General features: G+C 36.7%; 1 protein-coding gene across 7 annotated transcripts in view; it reads right to left on the reverse strand.

The window, feature by feature from the left end:
- Window positions 1-22,970, reverse strand: part of mvda (mevalonate (diphospho) decarboxylase a) — an 84,508-nt gene that overhangs the window by 36,347 nt on the left and 25,191 nt on the right. For 6 of the 7 annotated variants that reach the window (XM_042775024.1, XM_042775029.1, XM_042775026.1 and 3 more), the window contains exons 7-8: window positions 11,990-12,064; window positions 10,045-10,263 (exon numbers count right to left, since the gene is read on the reverse strand). In XM_042775024.1, the coding sequence (XP_042630958.1) occupies window positions 10,045-10,263; window positions 11,990-12,064 (294 nt within the window). The remainder of the gene's footprint in view (window positions 1-10,044; window positions 10,264-11,989; window positions 12,065-22,970) is intronic. The other variant, XM_042775028.1, reaches the window with a different exon arrangement.

Below are 22,970 nucleotides of genomic sequence, written 5' to 3' on the forward strand. Positions count from 1 at the left end.
AATAAATCATATACTGATCATTTACTAATGGTTTATTCATTATTTGTTCATGATTAACAATTGTTTATTGAGATAATTATACAAAACAATTTTGACATAAATACTTCAATGATTTATAAGTGATGAATAATGTATCAACTAATAACTTATAAACCATCTACTAATGAAAGGTTTGATTTATTTCATGATTTAACTTTTTTTTTAAGATAACTTAAAAACACATTTGTAAATCGTTAGCATACCACTCATTAATCATTTATAAACATATAGTCATGTTTTGTAAATGATTCATTCATCATTAACTAATAACTTATAAGTGACTTATAACTGAATTAATAAAACATTACTTAAATGTTATCTTATTACTTATTAATCATTTATGAATGTATAGTCTTGTTTTGTAAATGATTCGTTCATCATTAACTAATAACTTATAAGTGACTTATAATTGAATTAATAAAACATTATTAAAATGTTATCTTATTACTTATTAATCATTTGTGAATGTATAGTCATGTTTTGTAAATGATTAGTTCATCATTAACTAATAATTTATAAATGACTTATAACTGAACGTTATTATAAAGTGTTACCATTAATGACAATATGGGACAAATATAATGTAATTTAGTTGCGGTACATGTACAGTCAGACAAAACGATGTGCACGATGCGGCGTGGCGAGTCTGTGGAGTGTGCGCCATTGGAAACTCAGTGCTCAGTTATTAAAGAGTTAGGGCGGCATTTCGGTTATTTGGTTTGTGACATCCTTTACGGGAAACGCCGAATCATCAGAACACCGGTGCAAGGCTGCTCACAGCACTTGGTCACATGTCGCACCAGAACCGTTTTCAGAACCGAAACTTAGAAATTGCTCATGGTTCCGGTTCTTTTCAAAAAACAGAACCGGTTCTAAATAAGAACCGGTTCTCGGTTCCCAACCCTAGTAATTACATATATGGGCATATATATATATATATATATATATATATCTATATATATATACACACATATATATATAGGATATATCTCAATATATATATGCTCACATTTACACACATACACACAGGTGCATCTCAATAAATTAGAATGTCATGGAAAAGTTCATTTATTTCAGTTATTCAACTCAAATTGTGAAACTCAAAGTCTTTGGTTCTTTTAATTGTGATGATTTTGGCTCACATTTAACAAAAGCCCACCAATTCACTATCTCAACAAATTAGAATATGGTGACATGCCAATCAGCTAATCAACTCAAAACACCTGCAAAGGTTTCCTTAGCCTTCAAAATGGTCTCCCAGTTTGGTTCACTTGGCTACACAATCATGGGGAAGACTGCTGATCTGACAGTTGTCCAGAATACAATCATTGACACCCTTCACAAGGAGGGTAAGCCACAAACATTGATTGCCAAAGAAGCTGGCTGTTCACAGAGTGCTGTATCCAAGCATGTTAACAGAAAGTTGAGTGGAAGAAAAAAGTGTGGAAGAAAAAGATGCACAACCAACCGAGAGAACCACAGCCTTATGAGGATTGTCAAGCAAAATTGATTCAAGAATTTTAGTGAACTTCACAAGGAATGGACTGAGGCTGGGGTCAAGGCATCAAGAGCCACCACACACAGACGTGTCAAGGAATTTGGCTACAGTTGTCTTATTCCTCTTGTTAAGCCACTCCTCACTTCTGGAGGAAGGGGGGAGAAGCTCATAGCCCAAGTTACTTGAAGTCCAGTGTTAAGTGTTGAAACTGCTAACACTTTGCAGTTTCAAATTATGTCTTTACTGTGTGACCAAAAACAGAGTATTTTCTGTTTCAGCTGTTTGATCATGCTGGCACCTCACGCACACATATTCATTGGAAAAAGCGCAGCCGTGAGCAGTGGTCCACTTTGGCATATTTTTGCTCCTTATGATTTTTTTTTCGTCGATACTGAAACATGTATGAACTACAAAGCCTATTTTACCTAATGAATAATAGTTTAGCTTCAAATGGGCAACATCACGAATATGGAAACGTTTGGATTTGTCCTGAATGAGAGAGGTAAGCCCAACCTTACCTTATGGTTCGCTTTAAATTATTATAATTATATATTTTTTTGTTTGTTTATAGCTAAGCCTATATTATTATATACTGCAATTATATTTATCCATTAGAATTATATATTTTTCATTTTTGTTCTGTTCTTATAGTAAAATTTAAAGGATTTGTTGTAAAGTGAGGGGAACTAAAAATATCCTATAGGCCTAGTGTTTATAATGTTGGTACATTATAACATTATTAGGCATGTCGTTATTATTTCTGAATGCAATAAACTGCGACTTATACATTAGTTTTAATAAAAATAAAAAAAAAACATGGGTAAATATGGGTAAAACTTTGCAATAAGGGTACCTGAATAATCATGAATTAATGCCTAAATTAATACTTAATTAATCAAATACTAATGATTATTAAAGTTGTTAACTAATCATGAATTCATGAAGAGCTATCCTTAACTACAGCTGGAGTTATATGGATTCATGCATGAATAACAGCAGGCTTAATTACATGTTAGTACATGTAATTTTTAAGAAAGATTAAAAAACACTCTGACTTTGAAATAAATACCCCCGGTTTCACAGACAAGGCTTAAGCATAGTCCCAGGTTAAAGTGTAAGTCTGAGGTGTTTAAACTGAAATAATCTAGCACTCAAATATATCAGTGCCTTTGTTTTATCTCAGGATGCACACCAGTAATGTTTTTTCTAAGGAATGTTTATAAAAATTACTTAAATGTCCTAATTTAACTATGGCCTAATCCTGGCTAAATCTAAGCCCTGTCTGTGAAACCGGGCCATAATTTATTATTGGCTTAGTGGACAGGATAAGGGGTGCACTCTCAATGTTTAAATAATTTTATATATTGCTTGTTTACTTATCAATGAATAACTATATGATCCAACAATTAGATTGTGTAGATTATTACTGCCTTTTGTTTTGTTCTTGCTTACGTTAAGGGAACAAGCAGTATCCTAAGAGATAAAAAGTGTTACTGTCATTGGTATTTTTTTTTCTATTTGTATATTTTCTGTGTTCATTTAAATTATTTTCCACTGTCAAGTGTCTGAATATAGGCATATGTTGGATGCATGTTATATTTAAGTGCATGTATGGGTATATATTCATTAGATGTGCTGAAGTTGCGTTTGGTCTTGTACTGTATCACATACCTTATTAGTGTTGTGCGCTTGCTTAGCCTTTTGTTGTGATCAACAGTAAAGTGTGTTTAAGCACTAGCAAAAGACAGTGTAAAGAAATACTTTTTGAGGGAAGCAGTCAATCAGTGGAAGTTAAAAGCAGATCGTAAGTGTATTTATTTCTTGTCTCATTAGTGTTTAGCACAGTTGTCGTTGCTAGGAAACGCTTGTTTTTGTTTACTGTGTTGAGATGTGCTGAAGTTGCGTTTGGTCTTCTACTGTATCGCATACCCTGTCAATGTCTTGCGCTTGTTTAGCCATTAGTTGTGATAAACAGTAAAGTGTGTTCAGCTGAAATCAATTTCCAACGGGTATAAAAAAGGTTAGTACACCGCGGTAGCGATCGCGGCAGCCCTCGTGTGAAGACCGAAGAGTGTAAAGAACATTGACTATACTGTGCGACTCCACAGTGAAGGGACACAGACAAGGTACATAAGTATCGCTTTTGACTCAACCTCTTTTTTTTAACACCTTTCTTCACTTCTGTTTCTGTTTTTATGACCAACTCTTTCTATGTGTTTCCATATCCCTACAATTACTACCACTCGCAAACCACGCATCACGCATTATTGGCAGCGCAATCCTAACAACCTGTGCTCTTTGCCTATGTCTGTTAATAGACTACTTTATTTTTCTGTTGGTCTCTGGAATTGTCAGTCTGCAGTAAACAAAGCAGATTTCATTACATCTATTACTAGTCATTTAAGACTAAACCTCATGGCCCTGACAGAGACGTGGATCAAACCAGAGGACAATACTACTCCTGCAGCAGCCTTCCTATTCTTCTTGCTAATGAGTGGTTTGCATCTTCTGGTGTAGCCTCTGTACTTGTGATCATGAAGTCTTCTGCGAACAGTAGATTGTGATACCATCACCCCTGCCCTCTGGAGGTTGTTGCTGATCTCACTTACAGTTGTTTTAGGGTCTTTCTTGAAAGCTCTCACAATATTTCTGTCATCAACTGCAGTTGTTTTCCTTGGTCTACCCGTTCGATGTCTGTTAGTGCACCAATGGCTTCTTTCTTCTTCAGGACATTCCAAATGGTTGAAATGGCTATGGCCATGTGTGCAATGGCTCTGATTGATTTTCCTTCTTCTCTCAGCTTCACAATTGCTTGTTTTTCACCCATAGACAGCTCTCTGGTTTTCATGTTGGTTACACCTCTTAACTATAAATGCAGTTTGAATTTTAATGTATTATAAAATGTAATGTTATTCCTGTGATGCAAAGCAGAATGTTCTTCATCATTACTCCAGCTTTCAGTGTCACATGATCTTTTAGAAATCATTACAATTTATTTGACTCTCAAGAAACATTTCTGATTATTATCAATGTTGAAAAGTTTGCTGCTTCATATTTTGTGTGGAAATGCACTTTATTTTTCAGGATTTTTCAATAAATATAAAGTTTAATGAACAGCATTTATTTGCATTTATCAAATATATTAATTAAATTTGTTAATGCATTTATTAAAGGGGTGCTATTATGCTTGTTCACTTTTTCAACTTTAGTTAGTCTGTAATGTTGCTGTTTAAGCATAAAAAAGATCTGCAAAGTTACAAAGCTCAAAGTCCAATTCAAATGGAGATACTTTATTTAACAGAAATCACTTTTCAAAAACTACAACGAACGACTCGTTTGGACTACAACGCATATTTTTCGGGTTTTGTGTGTGTTACGATATAAAAAGGTTATATTCAGAAACCATTGGAACCGAAACCAAATAGCATTGAAACAGGATGTGAAAGAGAAGAGACAGGATGTGAAACAGAAGAGAATGACAAAATAACGGTCCACATAACACAACATAAACCTGACAATAAGATTGTTTAGGATATTGTTATTCTGTATCTAACAGCCTGTAACAGTTAGTTCTGATATTCGAACCTGACTGGACAAAAGACTTTCAATTGATATTTCCACCTGTGCGCATTGTAGACAATCTATCAGTCAGTGCAGTAAGATTGTTGCTCCACAAGGTGGCGACAAGCAATGTTGCCAGATCAGGTGGACGATTTCCAGCCCAAAAGCTTAACAAAACCCATCTGATCCAACAAAAAACTGTCTTAAAATCTTAAACTGTCAAAATAATGTGATAGATTTTTATTGCAATTCAATGCCAATCAAGGCTGATAAGGACCATTTTAACTCTTTAAAACAAAATAAAGATGACAAAATAATATAAAAAGATAAATTTCCCAGGAAAACAGATCAAATCAGTGCAAATAAAGACAATTACCAAATAGAAATGTCCAGGTAGACACCAGCCTATGTCAAAACGACAATCAAGAAATTAACCGATACTCTATGAAAAACACTTGTATCTTTTCAGTGTCAACAGTCAGAATAAGCCAATTTAAATGGAAAAAGTGCTCAGTATAAGTGATCGGAAGCAACGTAATTAGGTAGAGCACAACCGATATGGCTTTTTAGGGGGCCGGTTTCTGATATTAGAGAGTAAAAAAAAATTTGATATATCAGCCAATATATGTATATTATAGCACAGTACCAGTCAAAAGTTTTCCCATTCGCTTTCCCATTCGGGTTTCCAAACTTTTGACTGGTACTATATATAGAATACAGTATATACATAAACACATTTTTAGCAATGATAACTCAAATGTGGTGATCAAACATTTATAACGGCGTGACAAAGATATGTAATGGAGGCAGGGCATTTAACAATTTAACAATTAACTTTATTATCCAAAATGTCTGACATCAGCACACTGAACAGTAAAGTTGATTCAACATTGTTCCAAATCAATTTCAATTTCATAATATACCTCTGTAAATAAATACAATTTAAATTCAATTTAAATTCACTTTAACCCTTGTGGATTGTTCAAATTCACTACCCTTTCGTTATGTTCGTGGATGAAAACATCCATTAATTTTTTTTTTTTTTTTTGCATAAATCTATTAAATCAACCTCAGTCCTGATCAAAACTACTAAATGTTATAAAAATTCCAGGGTGACTTTCCCTGTTGGGAAGAGGTAAAATTTGTAATTTTTACAGTGGATCACTAGGTGGCACCATTAACCCTTTAGATAGGCCTGTGCAAAAAAAAAAAAAAAAAAAAAAAAAAAAAAAAAAAAAACCTTAGTTTCTGGCTTGTATATGGAGTTGTATGGAAAACCACCAACAGGGAAAACCACCAACAATCAAGAATGCATGATTATATGGTGTCATGGCTTTGCAATCAAAAAATGTAATTATAATGGAAGTCAATAGGGCAAAAACAGCCACGAATGAGGGAGAAAAAATTAAAAATCTGATGCTGCACAAAAACTAGTAATGCATCAAAGCCACTGTTGTTACTAATCTTTGACATGCCCAAGACTATGATAAAAGGTAAAAAAAAAAAAAATATCCATTCCACAATCACTTTTTATATTAAAAACAAGGGGACCTGATTATAGCACTTAAACCGTGGAAAAGTCAGATTTTCATGATATGTCACCTTTAATGCCTTTTGAATGTAACGTGTACGTTCCCTTGGAACTGAAATCATGGCAGAATATCATGTGAAGTACACTTCACAGGTAACTTGTGGTCGAATAAGACAACGCTTGAATGCTGCTGCCTGATCAAGAGACCTCCTTACTGAGGTGAAAGTGTTGGCTGGTGTCACTATCTCGTGAACGCAGCGGTGGATCTCCACCAAATTTGGGGAGTCCCTTCAGCTCGAGGAGCCCTCTTGAACACCACCCTCCGCCACCCTCCAAATTTAACCGCCTGTAACTCCCAGACCCCGAAGCTATCAATGGTCTCATTTAAAAGGGGGCATCGAGACATACACTCGATTTGGAAACAAGAGGGTTCCTCAAGCTGAAAGGATCCCCCGAATTTGGTGCGGATCCACGTGCCGTTACAGAGATATTGCCTTTCAAAGTTCAATGGTATTCCATACACTTAATCTTTAAAGCGTTTCCTCCATATCTCCAGTAAAAAAAAATCAAACCATCGGCATATCATACGTAATTACACATTTACAAGCATTTTATCTGCGTTTTATTATCCTCAAAAAAAAATAATATCAATATCATATGCATATTCGCCGATATGATATATCTGCAACAGGCTCATATCGGTAAAATCAGCAAAACGATAAATCGGTCGGGCTCTGTAATTAGGTATTTCACACTCGTTTACGCACACACCATGACAGCCAAAACTGTGTCATTCATTGATACAATACGATAATATGGAACCAAAAAAATCAATAATGAGCTTACCTTCGTGATGCACTTTAACTTAAGACAGAACTACATCACGTCTTTCATGAAGTACATTGAACATAATACAGAACTTTGCACAGTCAAAACTTATCAAGTCCACCAGCTTTCTGATGCAGGACAGGATCTTATAGTCCCCTATTCAGTTTGGATTTTGATTAAATTATTTAACTGTGCTCTGATTTCAGAGTAACATTGATATCAACTAAGAACCTTCCTGTCATCTCCCTCCACAGGTGTAATTCATGTTTTCAGAGTCACTCATGTGACCCACTCATGTGTAACTTATATTTAGGCCACTCTGGCATCGTGAATTCTTGGATATACAGCTATACATTCAAAATTTGATCAATTGTCATGCTAAAAACCCATCACTCATGAAACATTACGTCTGCTGATCCTTCATGATTGGCTTAAAGTAGGGCAGCGACATCAACATCAGCACCAGCCAACTCTGCAGAAGGCGTGTGTGTTTAGTAACATCATGGTGAATAATTGAATGCTTTACATGCAAACTTGGGTTTTTTAACCAATTAGCCTATACATTTTTGATGTTTGAAAACTGCCAAACTGACCCTAAACCAGCCCAAATTTTGTCCAACCGCCCAAACCATTTTTTTCCCCACACAATCAAATTCAAAACCGCCCAATTGGGCGGGAACCGGCCCAATCTGGCAACACTGGTGGCAAGGGACTGTCTTTGAGTGAGTCTTTAAACCATTCATTCAACTACACGTTCAAAAACGCTGATTCATTCAAAGAAAGACAAAATGAAAAACGCTGTTGAAATAATTTCAACTTTGAGCGCCACTTTAGAAGGCTCTGCTGACCAGCAATGTGTCTTTGTTAAGACTAAGGCTGGTCAGAATACCATTTTTTGAGCTTCCAAGCTTCAGTAGTAATCAACACCGAATATTCAAAGCTTCACAGGGAGGGGTCTAAACATATTCATCTCTCTAACACCATGTCTACACTGGACACGAGCGGCGCGACAAAATACAATAGAACCTATTAAGTGGGATTTATACTTTTGCCTGGCTGCTTCGCAAGCCTCTGCTGACTGCTGCTGCATTCTGTTTATGATGTACTGACACAAATTTCAAATGATTTCAACGGTAGTATTGTTGCGTCTGGTGTAGACACGGTGTAATAAAGGCAGGAATCTCTGTGTGTTTGTCTGTTTGCATTTGTATTATGTCGAGAACCATTCATCCAATTGACTTCACTCGTGGCGGGTGTTTTGCTGCAAACCCAAGGGAGTGCAGTGTCGCATTTTGGTGCAATATGGACACGCGACACATTCAGAATTAGTAAACTTTTAATAAACTACAGAACAGCGCGAGCCAGAAGCGGCGCGCCTCACGCGAGCAGGGCTTATATGCTCCGAGAACAGACACTGCACTAGTGATACAAAACACACAGGTCTGTTAAGAGCATATAGACATGCTGTTTTTTTTTTAGAATATTCTAATCTCAAAATTGAAAATCGAATGCCAACCCACCGGACGAATATTCGAATAATCGAATATTCTGGTCCAGCCCAAGCTAAGACAGAGATTTTGCTTTACTTGGACATGACAACCTATTTTCACAAATATATATGACCTGGCCTGAAGGACAGACACAAGTAATCGCACACGCTCAGTCGATCTCTCTCTCATTCCTCATTTGTTTAGGCTTGTTAAGTGCAAATCTATAGAACCTCTGTACAAATCAGCATGATACACATTATGATTTCATTACTAACTTATTTAATATTCAGTATACATGCATGAAGTGTAAAATGAGAAGTGCATAACCCTCTGCGGTTTGTTTGTCAATAGCTATATTGCAGTTATCGCAATATGGAAAGCTGCCTTCTCTGTGGTGCAAATAGCTCTTTATGAATTGCTGTGACGCGCCCGTCGACAAAGTCAGACTGGAGCATTAAGACACAATTAAAGATCATTCAATAAACTCTGCTCAAAGTGATGGTGAATATATCTCATGATTCCTGTTCTTATCCTGCCTCTCTCTGTCAAGTTATTTGATGACAAGTTTGGATATCAGACAAAATCACTGTTAACTGGTGTTAAGTGTCAGACAAAATGAATACCTTTTAATGAGATAAAAGATTTTAAAGAGATTGGATCCAACATCCTGGCATATTGACAGCATCTAACATATACTAAAATCTCCTTACAATTAGTTCTAAGGCTGTTAATTAGATAAACACCATTTGTGTTTGGGCATTTCATGGCTTTTCTAGAGTTTGTAAGAGTCCTTAGTTTCAAACTCAGGTGTCATGCCCACAAATTACCCACAGTACATTCACTGACTTTCTGATGGAATTTTGCATACAGAAAGGCTTTCTAGTGAGCATTTATGTGTTTGGCTAATTTAAATCAACTTCCAAAAGCAAAGGTAACATTGGTTTCATCTGTCTGCCTGGAAACAATATTTTTGTGTACAGGTTACCAGGTTGAAATCATGAGCTCTTTCAAGGATTAAATAATCTTCTGATTTGTCAAATTTTGCATGGTTAGTGGCATTAAATCTCTAATTATATGTATTTATTACTTGCACTCACCCTGGTCTCTCCATAGTATTGGTTGTAGCGGTGCACTAGACTGATGATCCGGTGCGACATGTTGTTCAGGTAGAATATGGGTGGGTAGGTGTCCAGACAGATGGCATGAAACTGATTACTGTCTTTCATGGTCAGCTCACCAAATGCTGGAAAGTCTCGTTCTCGAATAACCCTGATCATCTCCTCCATACGACTGGGGACCACAACATCTGCCCGGTACTATGGAAGAGCATAATAGGTGAACTTATTGGTCTACAAACCTATGTAAATTAAAGCAATCTAAATTACTTCCCTTTTATTCCACTGCTAGATTACAACAAATGCAATTCTGAACAACTCTGATTGCAAAAAATTTGTTAAATAATTACAGGTTACATGCAGGTTACATTGTTACATCGGGAGGTGGTTTTGCTGTTAGATTGTTAGATTTGCTGTGATTTCTGTTTGTTTAGTTTTATTTCTTTTTCTCCCTCCTCCCTGATGGATCTGCCAACAGTCCAAATCCTATGCCTGGAGCAGGTAGATCGCTCCCTTGAGGAGTGCACAACGACCTTTATTGGCCTGAGCCAACATCAGGGGGAGAGCCAGAGCACACAGAGATCGACGAGCTATCATCGCCCCTGAACCAGAGCCTCAAGACATGTCTGACCAGGTGAGCCAGCATGAGCCGGCAACACTGTGGGTGTACTAGTGGAGATCGACAAGATTGGACGGAAGCCCCGTCCACACACTTGCCACTAAGGGTGAGCTGCAACTGGCCTCTGGATATTATGAGGAACTAGAAGACATTTTTAATGTGGATTTAACAGACTGGTTTGGGTAGATAATACCCAGTTCTCCGGTGGTTTTGCACAGCCCTGAATCTGCTACATCTCCGCTGGTTACGTTCAGCCCTGAATCTCCTGCATCTGTTCTCCTGTGTTCTGTCCCGGCCTCCTTCTCCCACCTCCTCTCCTAAAACCATCCATTTCCTCATCCCTGTCTTCACTGATTCCTTCATTGACCCATCGGCTCCACCTTGGCTCCTAGTTCCTTCGTCTCCTCCATGGATGTCATCCTATTGGCTCCACCAGGCTCCCTCATCCCTCCACCTTGGTCCTCTGTCACTCTGGCTCCACTGGATCCTTGCCCTGGGCTCCTCTTCCACCGGCTTTGTCTTTTGGCCCCCTGGTGTAACCAGCCATACCTCCACCATGGCTCCTCCCTCTGACGACTCCACCATGGGCCGCTGTCCTGGCTGCGTTCTGGATCTCCATCCAGCTCATCCTGCTCCTGACTCCTCACACCTTCTTCTCTACCTTGGCCCCATGAACTGTCCCCTATTTCTGTTGTAAGCCCCTCATCCTCGACCTGAGTCTCCACCCTCCCTCCTCCGTTGGACTGTTCTGTGCAAGGAAGCACCTTCCCGGGAGGGTCTGCTGTTCCTGTTCTTACTGATTGTTCCTCCAGTTATTTAAGCCCTGGGTTCTCCTCAGTTAGGCTGTCCTATGTTGATTATGTTTGATGTTTTGTGCCCATGTGATTGTTCTGTTCTCCCTTCGGATTTATAAAAATTACTTCCTTGGACTCTACTCCTTCGTCATGCACTTTATACTACAGCCACACATAACAATACACAGTAGGATTTTTTAAGAGTGAAATATAAAAGAGAAAAAAGAAAAAAAAAGAGGGTGAATCAATAAATTATGAATAAGCTACTGCCATTGTGTGAATAATATGTCGTTATTTATATCATGTAATTCATAAAAAATAGTAACTATAATTTGAATAAGCACATTTTAAAACACTATTATAATCTAATTACAGGTACTTAATTTCTGGAATCTAATTACATAATCTGGATTACATATAAATTACTACCCAACACTTTATGCAGAACAACAGCACTTGCTTGTGTGATATTGCTAAAACACATGCCAGTAAAGATAAACAGAAATGACAAAACCTTAAGAAGTTGGCTTGTCTCCACACTAGTATGCATTCCAGATGTGCTCCCAACAGACTTCTGCTCAGCACTCACCTGAGAGGAAACATGTACATTTCAGATACAGAAATGAGTAGCTGACAAAAGGACATCAGCATTTTTTAAGATCTCAGTGTAAACTGTTTTTATCTGTATGGAGGCAAAGTATACGTTTTAAGATGCTGTAACTGTTCACTTTTTCCCACCACATTCAGTGGTGGTGCAAGTCCTCTGGAATGCATCTTGTAGGGTATTATGTGTTTTAATGATCTGACCAGTAAAAAAAAAAAATTGTAAATAAAAGTGTAAATACCCTCTTAGAAAGGCATAGGATTCCATCAAATTTATAGTGTAGAAGGTAATGATTCCTGATACATTACATACGACACAGCTGCCTACTCATCTGTCAATCAATCACTTGAAAAAACAAAGGGTTTAAAATTAGACAGTCAGAGCTGTCAAGTAAAAAAAACAAAAAAAAACATGTTAAACATGCTAAAGGCCACCTATCTCTCAAATGGCCCATTAACACTCTATCTATCTATCTCAATTAGGAGTGTCAATGGTCCACTTAAGAGATAGGTGGCGGTAATGCACTTATAAGTCTGTGATCCGCCATAAAGCAACAAGAAGATGATGATGTTTCACGCACCTGCTGCTGTGAAGCACGTTCACAAGAGTTCTAATAGTTTGGACATTGCGTGAATAAGGTAAAAAAAAAAAAAAACTATATAAATACTGTTCAGTTTCTTGCACAGACCGATAATTTTGTGTCTTTACACATCATTGTATCGCCACCAGCCGCAGGGTTTAATTTGAATTTGTCTATGCATGTTTTTTTCTCTTTCATAGATTCTGTTACCATTTGCCAAGCATTTTTACAGCTGAGAGACTGCAACGCCCGAAGCTAAAAATCATAATTTGTGTTCTACTGAAGAAAAAAAGTCACCTACATCTTGGATACCCTGGGGGTAAGCAGATAAACATTAAAATTTTCATTTTTGGGTGAACTATCGCTTAAAGGGGTTAATCAGTTCAAGCGTTTCTATCTTCTTTTTATTCAGCTACAGTGATGTCCGCTGGATGCCTTTGTCCCTGGCTTCCTTTCCTCACATCTTATCTCCAACCATATTATAATGTATTTTTTATTTTTTTGTGTGTTAATTTGTTTTGAAATCGCATTTTAAATCACAAATCGTAATTGTTAGATTAAAAAAATTAGATTATTTTCCCCAAATCGTGCAGTCCTAAACCACACCTGTTAGTGCTTTCCCTGTCTCGCTGCATGTGGGTGGTTGTTCAGAGTTCAGTATAATATCTTACTATAATGCAGTCATCTGTAACACAGTATTTTTGAGAAAATGCTTCTGTGTGCTTAATTTCAGTTACTTAAATAAAAAAATAAAATGTTGTTATTGCAATGCTAAATTTGTTGCAATTTTGCACTTTTGACAGTCTGATATATTTGAATATTGTGAGTAATAAAACAATCATCTTTGTCATCATAATTGTACAGCATTGTTGTTTTAAATACCAAATATTTTCTTTAAACATTCCTCATGAATGCTTATTCAGTTATTTGTAATATGTTGTGAATAAAAAAGTTTCAGTGTAGCTACCTACTTTTTCAGAAGGGTAGCTTGACTGTAGCTTAACTACTTTAACTTACGAGTAGCTTGTAGCTTATCAAGCTACAGTTTCAAAGTAGCTTCCCCAACACTGTTCATAATGGAGACTGTCTCTTGGCAAATGAGACAAACAGAATAATTACGACTCAACGGCCCTGTTTATGGATGCTTCTCAAACAGTCCTAGCGAGGATGCATGCTTCCTAGTCCAGTCCTCCTCAGCATTAGTCCTCCTCAGCATTAAACGCTAGAATGAGATATAAGTAAATTTGCATGGCTATGTCATACATGTTTCTGCCCCTACGTTCAAGGCATGAAAATACTATTAAAATAATAATTTGAAGAATACTTTATATTGATTTTTTTTTATATTATTTGACTTTCTATTAATGCAGCATAGGTAATGACAACTGTCTGTGGTCTCCCACAGGTTTACGTTATGCACAGTTTAGCATTATGTGATTCATTTACAATAGGGCTGTATTACTCGAGTCCGGACTTGGACTCGAGTCCGGACTCGAGACATTTTTCTATCGTCTCGGACTTGTCTCGGACTCGGTGGTGTTTGCACTCGGACTTGTCTCGGACTTGGTCATTGGACTCGCTGTCGAGTCCAGCAAAAAAAAAAAAACATTTCTCCTTCAAAACAAAACCACATTTGCATGTCGCGACTGAAAACGTGTGGAAAACGCTAGGTGCGCCGCTTTCTCCTTTTTTCCAAAGCACTCTGTAGCCTGCACTCTATGCTTGCGCTCCAGTGGCGTCTGCTGTTGAGAAGCAACCATGACCTGCTCTCCATGAAGACGCAGAAGTTTCAGCAAAGAATAAATGGATTTCCAGCACTAAAAACCCCTTGCAGTAGCTCTGCTAATAAATTCATTTTAAAAATGGCTATCCTTGTACAGCTATGATCACCTGTTTCTCCATCTTGGCTTAGCTTTCAATTTTGTTATGGAAAGGATGTGCATGACCAGCGGCGCACTTGCTGCTGCGTTCTGAAAAGTTGTAGAGGTTTCCAATTTAATTTTTCTACCTGTTAGATTGTGTTTTATTTACGTCTACACATAGGTAGCCTTAAATTAACCAAATAATGAAATACTTATTAATGTTGTACAGTATAGGGGTTGCAAGACTACTGATTTCTACTAGTCGATTTTTTATTTTATTTTAGTTACTCAACTACTCGTGGTTCATGCTATTGTAAATGAAAACACATTAAATAGTTTTTTTTAATCAATAAACGCTTATTAATTTATAGCCTTATGCAACAATTACATATGTAAATTTGCAAAACTTTATAATTATGACATTACAATTTTCATGTAACAGCCAGTATTTGTAGCAATCACAACATTTTTCGTATCTGCATTCGGATACAACGTCGTACAGTTACTTGACAAGACCGTTATGACTTTTTATATTTTTTTCATAGTTATCACTGAACAAGTAGGCTACGTCGTGTTAAACTAAAATAACTATTAATTTCTAAAATAATATTTATCATGCAAGCAGAGAGATGTCATGACAAACATTTAGTGATCATTTGAACACGACTGAATCCATTCAATGCGCACATTTTCATTACGCAGAACTCTTTAAAGCGAGTCTTAATGTTTAGTGAACTTCACTAAACAAATGTGCGTGTGCCGCGCAAACCAGCAAAAGATAAAGATGCAAACACATGTAGGCCAAGTAAAAAAATGTATCCGTATCTACGTTGATTATTATCCTACTCTTGAGAGAGAACAGGTTTGGTTTTTGAGAGACTGAGACGCACAACGCGGCTGTTTGATTGTTGAGCGCGCTGTGCTTATTCCATTCATTCGCATCATATCGTAGCCTAAGGTTTAAATCATTTCCTTTTAAATATATACAAATAATATAACGTGTATGATGTATTATTTTAGGTGATATTACTCCTGCCAAGCTCTGATATCTGAGAGATGCACAGAGAGGAAACACTAATGCGGTGTTTGATTTGCGCTCTTTAACATTAGCTCTTTAAATATTGCGCTGATCACATGACTCAGCTGTTATCTAGCAAACACCGGACTGTGCCAGCTTCAGCCGATTATTCAGGCAGAATTATTCCTCGTCCGTTATTCGTTTTTGAAGCCATTATCCAGGTATTAGGCTTTAGGCACACACCTAATTATTACATTACATATTTTTACATACAACATAGATAAGGTCATAGAAAGTAACAGCTCCACGCAATATTGTAATCCTAAAATTCACGCACTTGCAAACTCTTTGTATGCATTATGGTTAATACATGCTCGAGTAGTCGATTGTTTCCGACAAGCCCTAGTACAGTATGACAAAAATTTTGCTGTATTTATGTGCGCATGCCGAGTAAAGCCAAACGTATCCCTTCTAGCCTTAACTGCGCGCATTGTCATATCCCGAGCTTTGCGTGTGTGTGTGCTGCGCCAAGGCATCAGTCATTTTAATTTTTGACCACAGACATAATGCAGCAGCATTATAAAGTAAATAAAATGTAAATAAAGTACATAAAAAATTATTTGACCCTACAGCTCCAAACTGGGTCCTAGAGGGCCGGTGTCCTTTAGAGTTTAGCTCCAACCCTAATTAAAAACACTTAAAAAAACAAAACAATCTCTCACAAGACACACTAGAAACTTCCAGATAGTGTTAAGGCCAGTTGGAGCTAAACTCTGCAGGGCACTGGCCCTCCAGGATCTAGTTTGGAGACCCCTGTGCTACAGAGTTGTTACTTTGCACATGCTTTTTGATCATTACAAATAATAATGTAAAATTATTTTCTCTTAGAATAGGAAATATGCTGTCTCTCGCATCACATACATTAGTTAAGTATGCGGTCTTGAAGAGGATCCTTTTTTTTCTCTCATTTGGACTCGGTCTTGACTTGGACTCGAAACTTTTGGACTTGGACTTGACTTGGACTCGAACCTCTTTGGACTCGGTCTTGACTTGGACTCGAAACTTTTGGACTTGGACTTGACAAAGCTGGACTTGACTACAGCTCTAATTTACAACTGAACAAAAAAGAATGCATAATGCCTTCAACTAATTAACTTCAGCTGATTATTTTTCATGAGTTTAAATGTGTGCAATGGATTGTGGGTGATTGAAGGACGCAAAAGACACACCTGATCAAAACAGGCCGAATGAATGATGCAAAATGAAGACCGCCTATTAAGAATCCTTCAAATTGAGATGTCCTTCAATGGGGCTTGATGACGTGGCAGCTTAGATATGCAGCCTTACAAGGATGTGTCCTTCTGTTTGAGAAGCACCCTATGTTTCTTTGATGTGGCCATTATGGCATCCTGATAGACATTTAATGGTGACTCGCTCATGGTTTACTATACAGTGTAGTACAGAAGATGGGGGACAAAAGGGGCATTTCAGCACGACCCACACATTCAAAAAAAAAAAATTTTTTTTTAAGTATATTCAAATTCAAAAAAAAAATCCAGCTAAATTTTTGTTTTTATGTTTCTTGAACAAAACGAAGACGCGAACATTTCACCATTTGTCATTTCTCTTTATTTCTTTTAAAATGGAAAATCAAATGACCAGAAGGTACACTCGGACCACGGCTGCTGCATGTTACTGAAGAATCAGAGATTACTTTATTCATAACCACTAAAACAGAATTTGGGTCAGTGTATCTTTTGGTCATTTGATTTTATAAAGAGAAATAAGAAAATGTTTGAGTTTCATTTTGTTAAAGAAATTAAAGTTTAGCTGGATATATATATATATAGATATATATATATATATATATATATATATATATATATATATATATATATATATATATTTTTTTTTTTTTTTTTTTTTTTTTTTTTTTTGTATTTTTGTTCATAGGTAAAAAATGTACTTAATTTTTTAATATTGGTTTGGAATGTGTGGGCGGCACTGGCCCTTTCATCCCTTCTGTACTGCACCGATACACAGCAACCACGAGCTCAGTTCATTTTCAACAGGAGAAAAGCGGCAGGTGAGCCAAGTTTATTAATCCCATGGATTCTTTTCCTGTAGGCTGCTAGCGGTGCTTACAAGATTTAAAAAAAAAAAAACAACAACTATGTTTTCACGGCTGCTGCATGTTATTGACAAAACAGAAATCACTTTATTGAAAACCAGTAAACCAGCATTTGAATTTTACTGTATGTGATCTACAACGACATAGAATAAAATATGATACTACTGATTTTTAGCCTACTTATTTTATTGTAGACCTATTAGAAAAACAGGTAAAATGTTTTCATTACAAACAACAGCAGAATTTATTTTTTACATAACAGTTTCATGGGAAAAACCCAACCGCACATAAATATGTTTATAATAATATTTATAATAAAATAATAATAATTTAATTATTTAAACTTAAGTTTTCACCATAATAATTAGTCTACTGTAATGTCTTAAGACCTTATAATTGGGTCTTAAGACATTACAGTAGACTAATTATTATGGTGAAAACTTAAGTTTAAATAATTAGCGAGCTTAATCGAGATCACATTAATATCATTATAGTCGCTACTTCAAATCATTTAAAGTCCTGCATGGATTCAGTTTTCCACATAGGCTATAGCTTGGAAAACCCTCACCTAGTAATGTACAGGTTACAATGTAAGTAAGAATTAATGATTTTCTCGTCAGAAATGATACCTCCACACAACCACCCAAACTTAAAGACAGTTTTGCCAAAGTTCTATCAACATGTGAACTTTGCAACAAGGGGGAAAAACACACTGGACTTTGTTTACACGACAGAAAGAACGCATACAAGGCTGTACCCCGCCCCCACCTCGGGTACTCGGATCACATCTCTGTTATGCTAATTCCAGCATACAGACCACTTCTGAAACTCACTAAACCGGTTCAAAAACTCATCACAGTTTGGCCAGATGATGCTACCTCAAACCTACAGGACTGCTTTCAGTGCACAGACTGGAACATGTTTAACCCTCTGGAGTCAATGCACACGTATACGCGTGTTGAGGCATTTTCTCCTGATAACCCCGAAAATAACTTAAATTACACTTTCAGTTTTGATCGTACAGATAAGAGCAATACATCAATTTGTATCCACACATAATAACAACAAAACTTTGTGCATTTATAAAATAAAGAAAACAAACAAGGTGCGCTGTCTGCAGCCTTGGTCTGCGGTGATCTTCATTTCGAAACGCGTCATTAAAATGAAATGTAACTCAGTGAATACTCAACACAGAGACATGAGAGATATATCTATAGAAAGCTTGACATGTCTACTTTTAAACTAAACGAGTGCTACAAAAAAAACAAATATTCTGTGATAAAGTAATCCATATGAAAACAACACAATGTCCGTCTTTCACGTCTCCCTTCATTATATCTAATGCGACCACGCCCACGCGCCGAGTGTGATGGGTTTCAGGCCCCATCATAGCACAGAAACTGCACTTGTTAAAATTACAAATGACTTGCTTCTTGCGTCAGACCAAGGCTGCATCTCATTGCTAGTTTTACTTGATCTTAGTGCTGTGTTCGACACCATAGATCAAGACATACTCAGAGATAGATTACAAAACTATACAGGTATCCAAGGGCAGGCTTTAAGATGGTTTAGATCCTACCTGTCCGATCACTACCACTTTGTTTATTTAAATGGGGAGTCATTTATCACCAGTAAAATATGGAGTGCCACAAGGATCTGTCCTAGGTCCTCTGCTATTTTCAATATACATGTTGCCCCTTGGTAATATCATTAGAAAATATGGGATTAGTTTCCACTGTTATGCTGATGATAATCAACTATATATCTCAACAAGACCAGATGAAACTTCTAAAATATGGAGTGCCAAAAGGATCTGTCTTAGGTTCACCGCTATTTTCAATATACATGTTGCCCCTTGGTAATATCATTAGAAAATATGGGATTAGTTTCCACTGTTATGCTGATGATAATCAACTATATATCTCAACGAGACCAGATGAAACGAGATGACTTTTTATTAATTGAAAGAACAGCATAGTTTCTAACATGATTATTTTATTTATTCAATTCAATTCAAGTTTATTTGTATAGCGCTTTTTATGACACAAATCATTGCAATCAGTTACAAAATATTATTACTTATTTATAAGGCACTTAATGGTTTAGCTCCTGCGTCACGCTCCCTAAGGTCACAAAACGCTGGACTTTTGGTAGTACCTAGGATAGCAAAGTCCACTAAAGGAGGTAGAGCTTTTTCGCATTTGGCTCCCAAACTCTGGAACAGCCTTCCTGATAATGTTCGGGGTTCAGACACACTTTCTCTGTTTAAATCTAGATTAAAAACACACCTCTTTGGCCAAGCATTCAAATAATGCATCTCATAATTTTGGACTGCAGTTATATCTGATCGAATGCGCATTATTATTCTTTAGCTTGGGTTAAACTAATAAATTTTACTTGGCTGGAACAGCAGCTACGCTAATTATGTCTCTATTTGTTTCTCTGTTTTGCCACAGGATTTATATATAGGATTTACACAAGCTCCAGTCTGGATCCAGAACACCTGAGAAGAGATGATGCCAACCCCTCAGAGGACCTCAGATGATGCTAACCCTGAAACAACATACCAGGGTTTTTCCTACATTGAAAATTTTTTGGCGGATGCCAAAATGATTTTTTGTCCCGCCAAAGCCTTATTTGATCTGTAATTGTGTTTTGTGAGTGAAGCCGGCTACAGACGGAGTGATGGAGAGAACGAGCACAGCGCCCCTCCCCCGTGCGCGCACTCTCCGTCTTCAGTTCTGTCTTTGCTCTCTTCCTCGCATCAAAATCAAGTGATCCTAAAGGTCGGAAGACCGAATCCATGTTTCACATGGTGCATTCGGAGAATATTTCTGCTGAATTACCGCTGGGTGTGAATTGCAGTCAAAAACAAAAGTTGCCTTATCTTCTCTTACAACTTGTGACAAGCATTCCGCACATGCAGCTGACATAAACTTTAAATAAACGCAAAAAAAAAAAAAAAAAAAAAAATCTATCCAGTTATGAAGTGTTTTTTTGGGAGGGGGTGTGCGCGTTGACCAATCTTTCGCGATGTCCTAACAGCCAGGATTCCCACACAACACGTCCGCTAAAGTCCGATTCGCGACCTAATGACTCCTTTGAGCCGATTCATTATAATGAATGGTTAAAGCAATTGGTCTGCCCGTCAGTGTCTGAATCGGTGTATAACAAATCATTACTTCTTAGAAGAACATACACCTCTGAAATGAGAAAGTAAGTGTGCTTACCCCATTTAGCAAGAGTGTTTAGTAAAATTTAGCCTTAATAATCCACAGTATGAATAGGCCTATGACAATGTGTAGTAAATTAGCTATAAAATCATTTAGTTTAAAGTTAGACTGGAGTGAGATGAAACTAGATCAAAGCACAAAGCAAGCTGTTGCTAGCTAGCTGCTAATTTTATTAAATTTTATATGGTAAAAAATTACACTATTACACATTTTAACGCTACGTTTTTAATGCTACTTTTTAATTGATATGATTATACTAAAATAATTATCAGGTCTATCAAAAAAGGATTTTATCTTTCAAAACTATGAAAGCCAGTCGTGGCAAAATCTGCTTTTTTTGCAAAGAGGGCAATAAAGGATGACAGTGAGAGTGACAGGTAATATCTGTGTCTGATAATTGCATAATTTGTAAATAGATAAATTGTGATACCTTAGACATTTCAAATATACTTTGGTATCGATGATGTTTACATGTAAAATAAGGTGTAATCGCTTTCTTTTACTATCTAGCCTGACAGTGATCGTTTTTTCATGAATAAATAGGATAATAAAAAAAATCACAAACTGTTTCTTTGTATTTATTTTAAATTTAACATTTATTGTCAATATTGGGCTTGCGGATCATGTGCGTACTAGGGTACTCTTTGCTGTGTGTGGATGACCATGTCGGTCAGCCACCACCGAAGACCAATTTTGACCCAGGAAAAACCCTGCATACAGAACTACCTATTTTGCTATAAGTTTGATTGCATAATTGCTGTTAATTGTGTTAATCGTCTGTTTGTTTACGTTTTATTGATTTTTCCGAACATCTCTATGCATATAAACTGACAGTCATCACTGATAAGCTACTACTAAATATTGCAGAAACTTAATTTTCTGTAAAGTTGCTTTGCAATGATTTGTATTGTAAAAAGCGCTATAGAAATAAACTTGAATTGAATTGAATAAATAAAGTAATCATGTTAGAAACGATGCTGTTCTTTCAATTAATAAAAAGTAATCTTTTCAAAATTAATAATAATAATAATAATAATAATAATAAAAAATTTGAGTAGCAAATCAGAATATTAGAATGATCTCTGAAGGATTGTGTGACTGGAGTAATGATGCCAAAAATTCAGCTTTGAAAGTCAGCTTTGATTGTTCCTAATAAACTGTTTAACTGCACTCGCAAGTGAATCTCAAGTTATTTTGTGGGATAATTAAATATATTCTAAATATACTACAAACCTAAAAATATATACATTTATTTTGTCCTCACATTCTTTCTTGTAACTCTTCCCTCTCAGTCACACACCTGGCTGAAAGGCTCATTATGCAGCTCATTATGCGGGCCTTTGTCTTCTCAGGTGTGAATCACACAAATAGTAGTTAGATAGTTGATGCCTACTCGCATATGCCCTTTTGAAACAAAAAGTGTCTTAGACAATTTACATCAATCTTTTGTTTTCTGTGAGTGAGTAAACAAGATGATTTTCACACCATTTTGAAGCAAAAATTCTAGGCTACAAGCTCCAGGTTTGACAGTCTTGTGAACAAATGTTTTGTATGTGTTTTATGACCTTATTTCAGTGACTTCAAAATTGAAGTTTTTTAGTAACCATCCATAAACGTTGTTTTCTTAAAAACACAATCATGTACATACATGCCATTTACATATTATTGTAGCCCAGTTTGTACCGATTACAGTGTTATTAGACTTTAGCCATGTATCTATTTATAAGCAACTGAAAAAAGCACAAAAGTCAGGGGATGTCAAAACTTCTCCAGGCCCCCAAAACCCCCTAGACCTAGACCTCAGAAGGTTAAAGAGGCAGCCACCTACAACAACCTCACAGACCTGCAGGAGTACACTGAAACTGTGAGTGCGTATATCAAAAAGTACACTGATGATGTTACAGTCACCAAGACCATCACCACACGTGCAAACCAAAAGCCGTGGATGACAGCAGAGGTTCGTGGACTGCTAAAGACCAGAGATGAAGAATTCAGATCAGGAGATAAAGCAGCCCTCAAAACAGCAAGAGCCAATCTCTCCTGTTGCATCAAAAATGCAAAACGGTC

Source organism: Cyprinus carpio, chromosome A18 (assembly GCF_018340385.1).
Source record: "Cyprinus carpio isolate SPL01 chromosome A18, ASM1834038v1, whole genome shotgun sequence".
Lineage (NCBI taxonomy): Eukaryota > Metazoa > Chordata > Actinopteri > Cypriniformes > Cyprinidae > Cyprinus > Cyprinus carpio.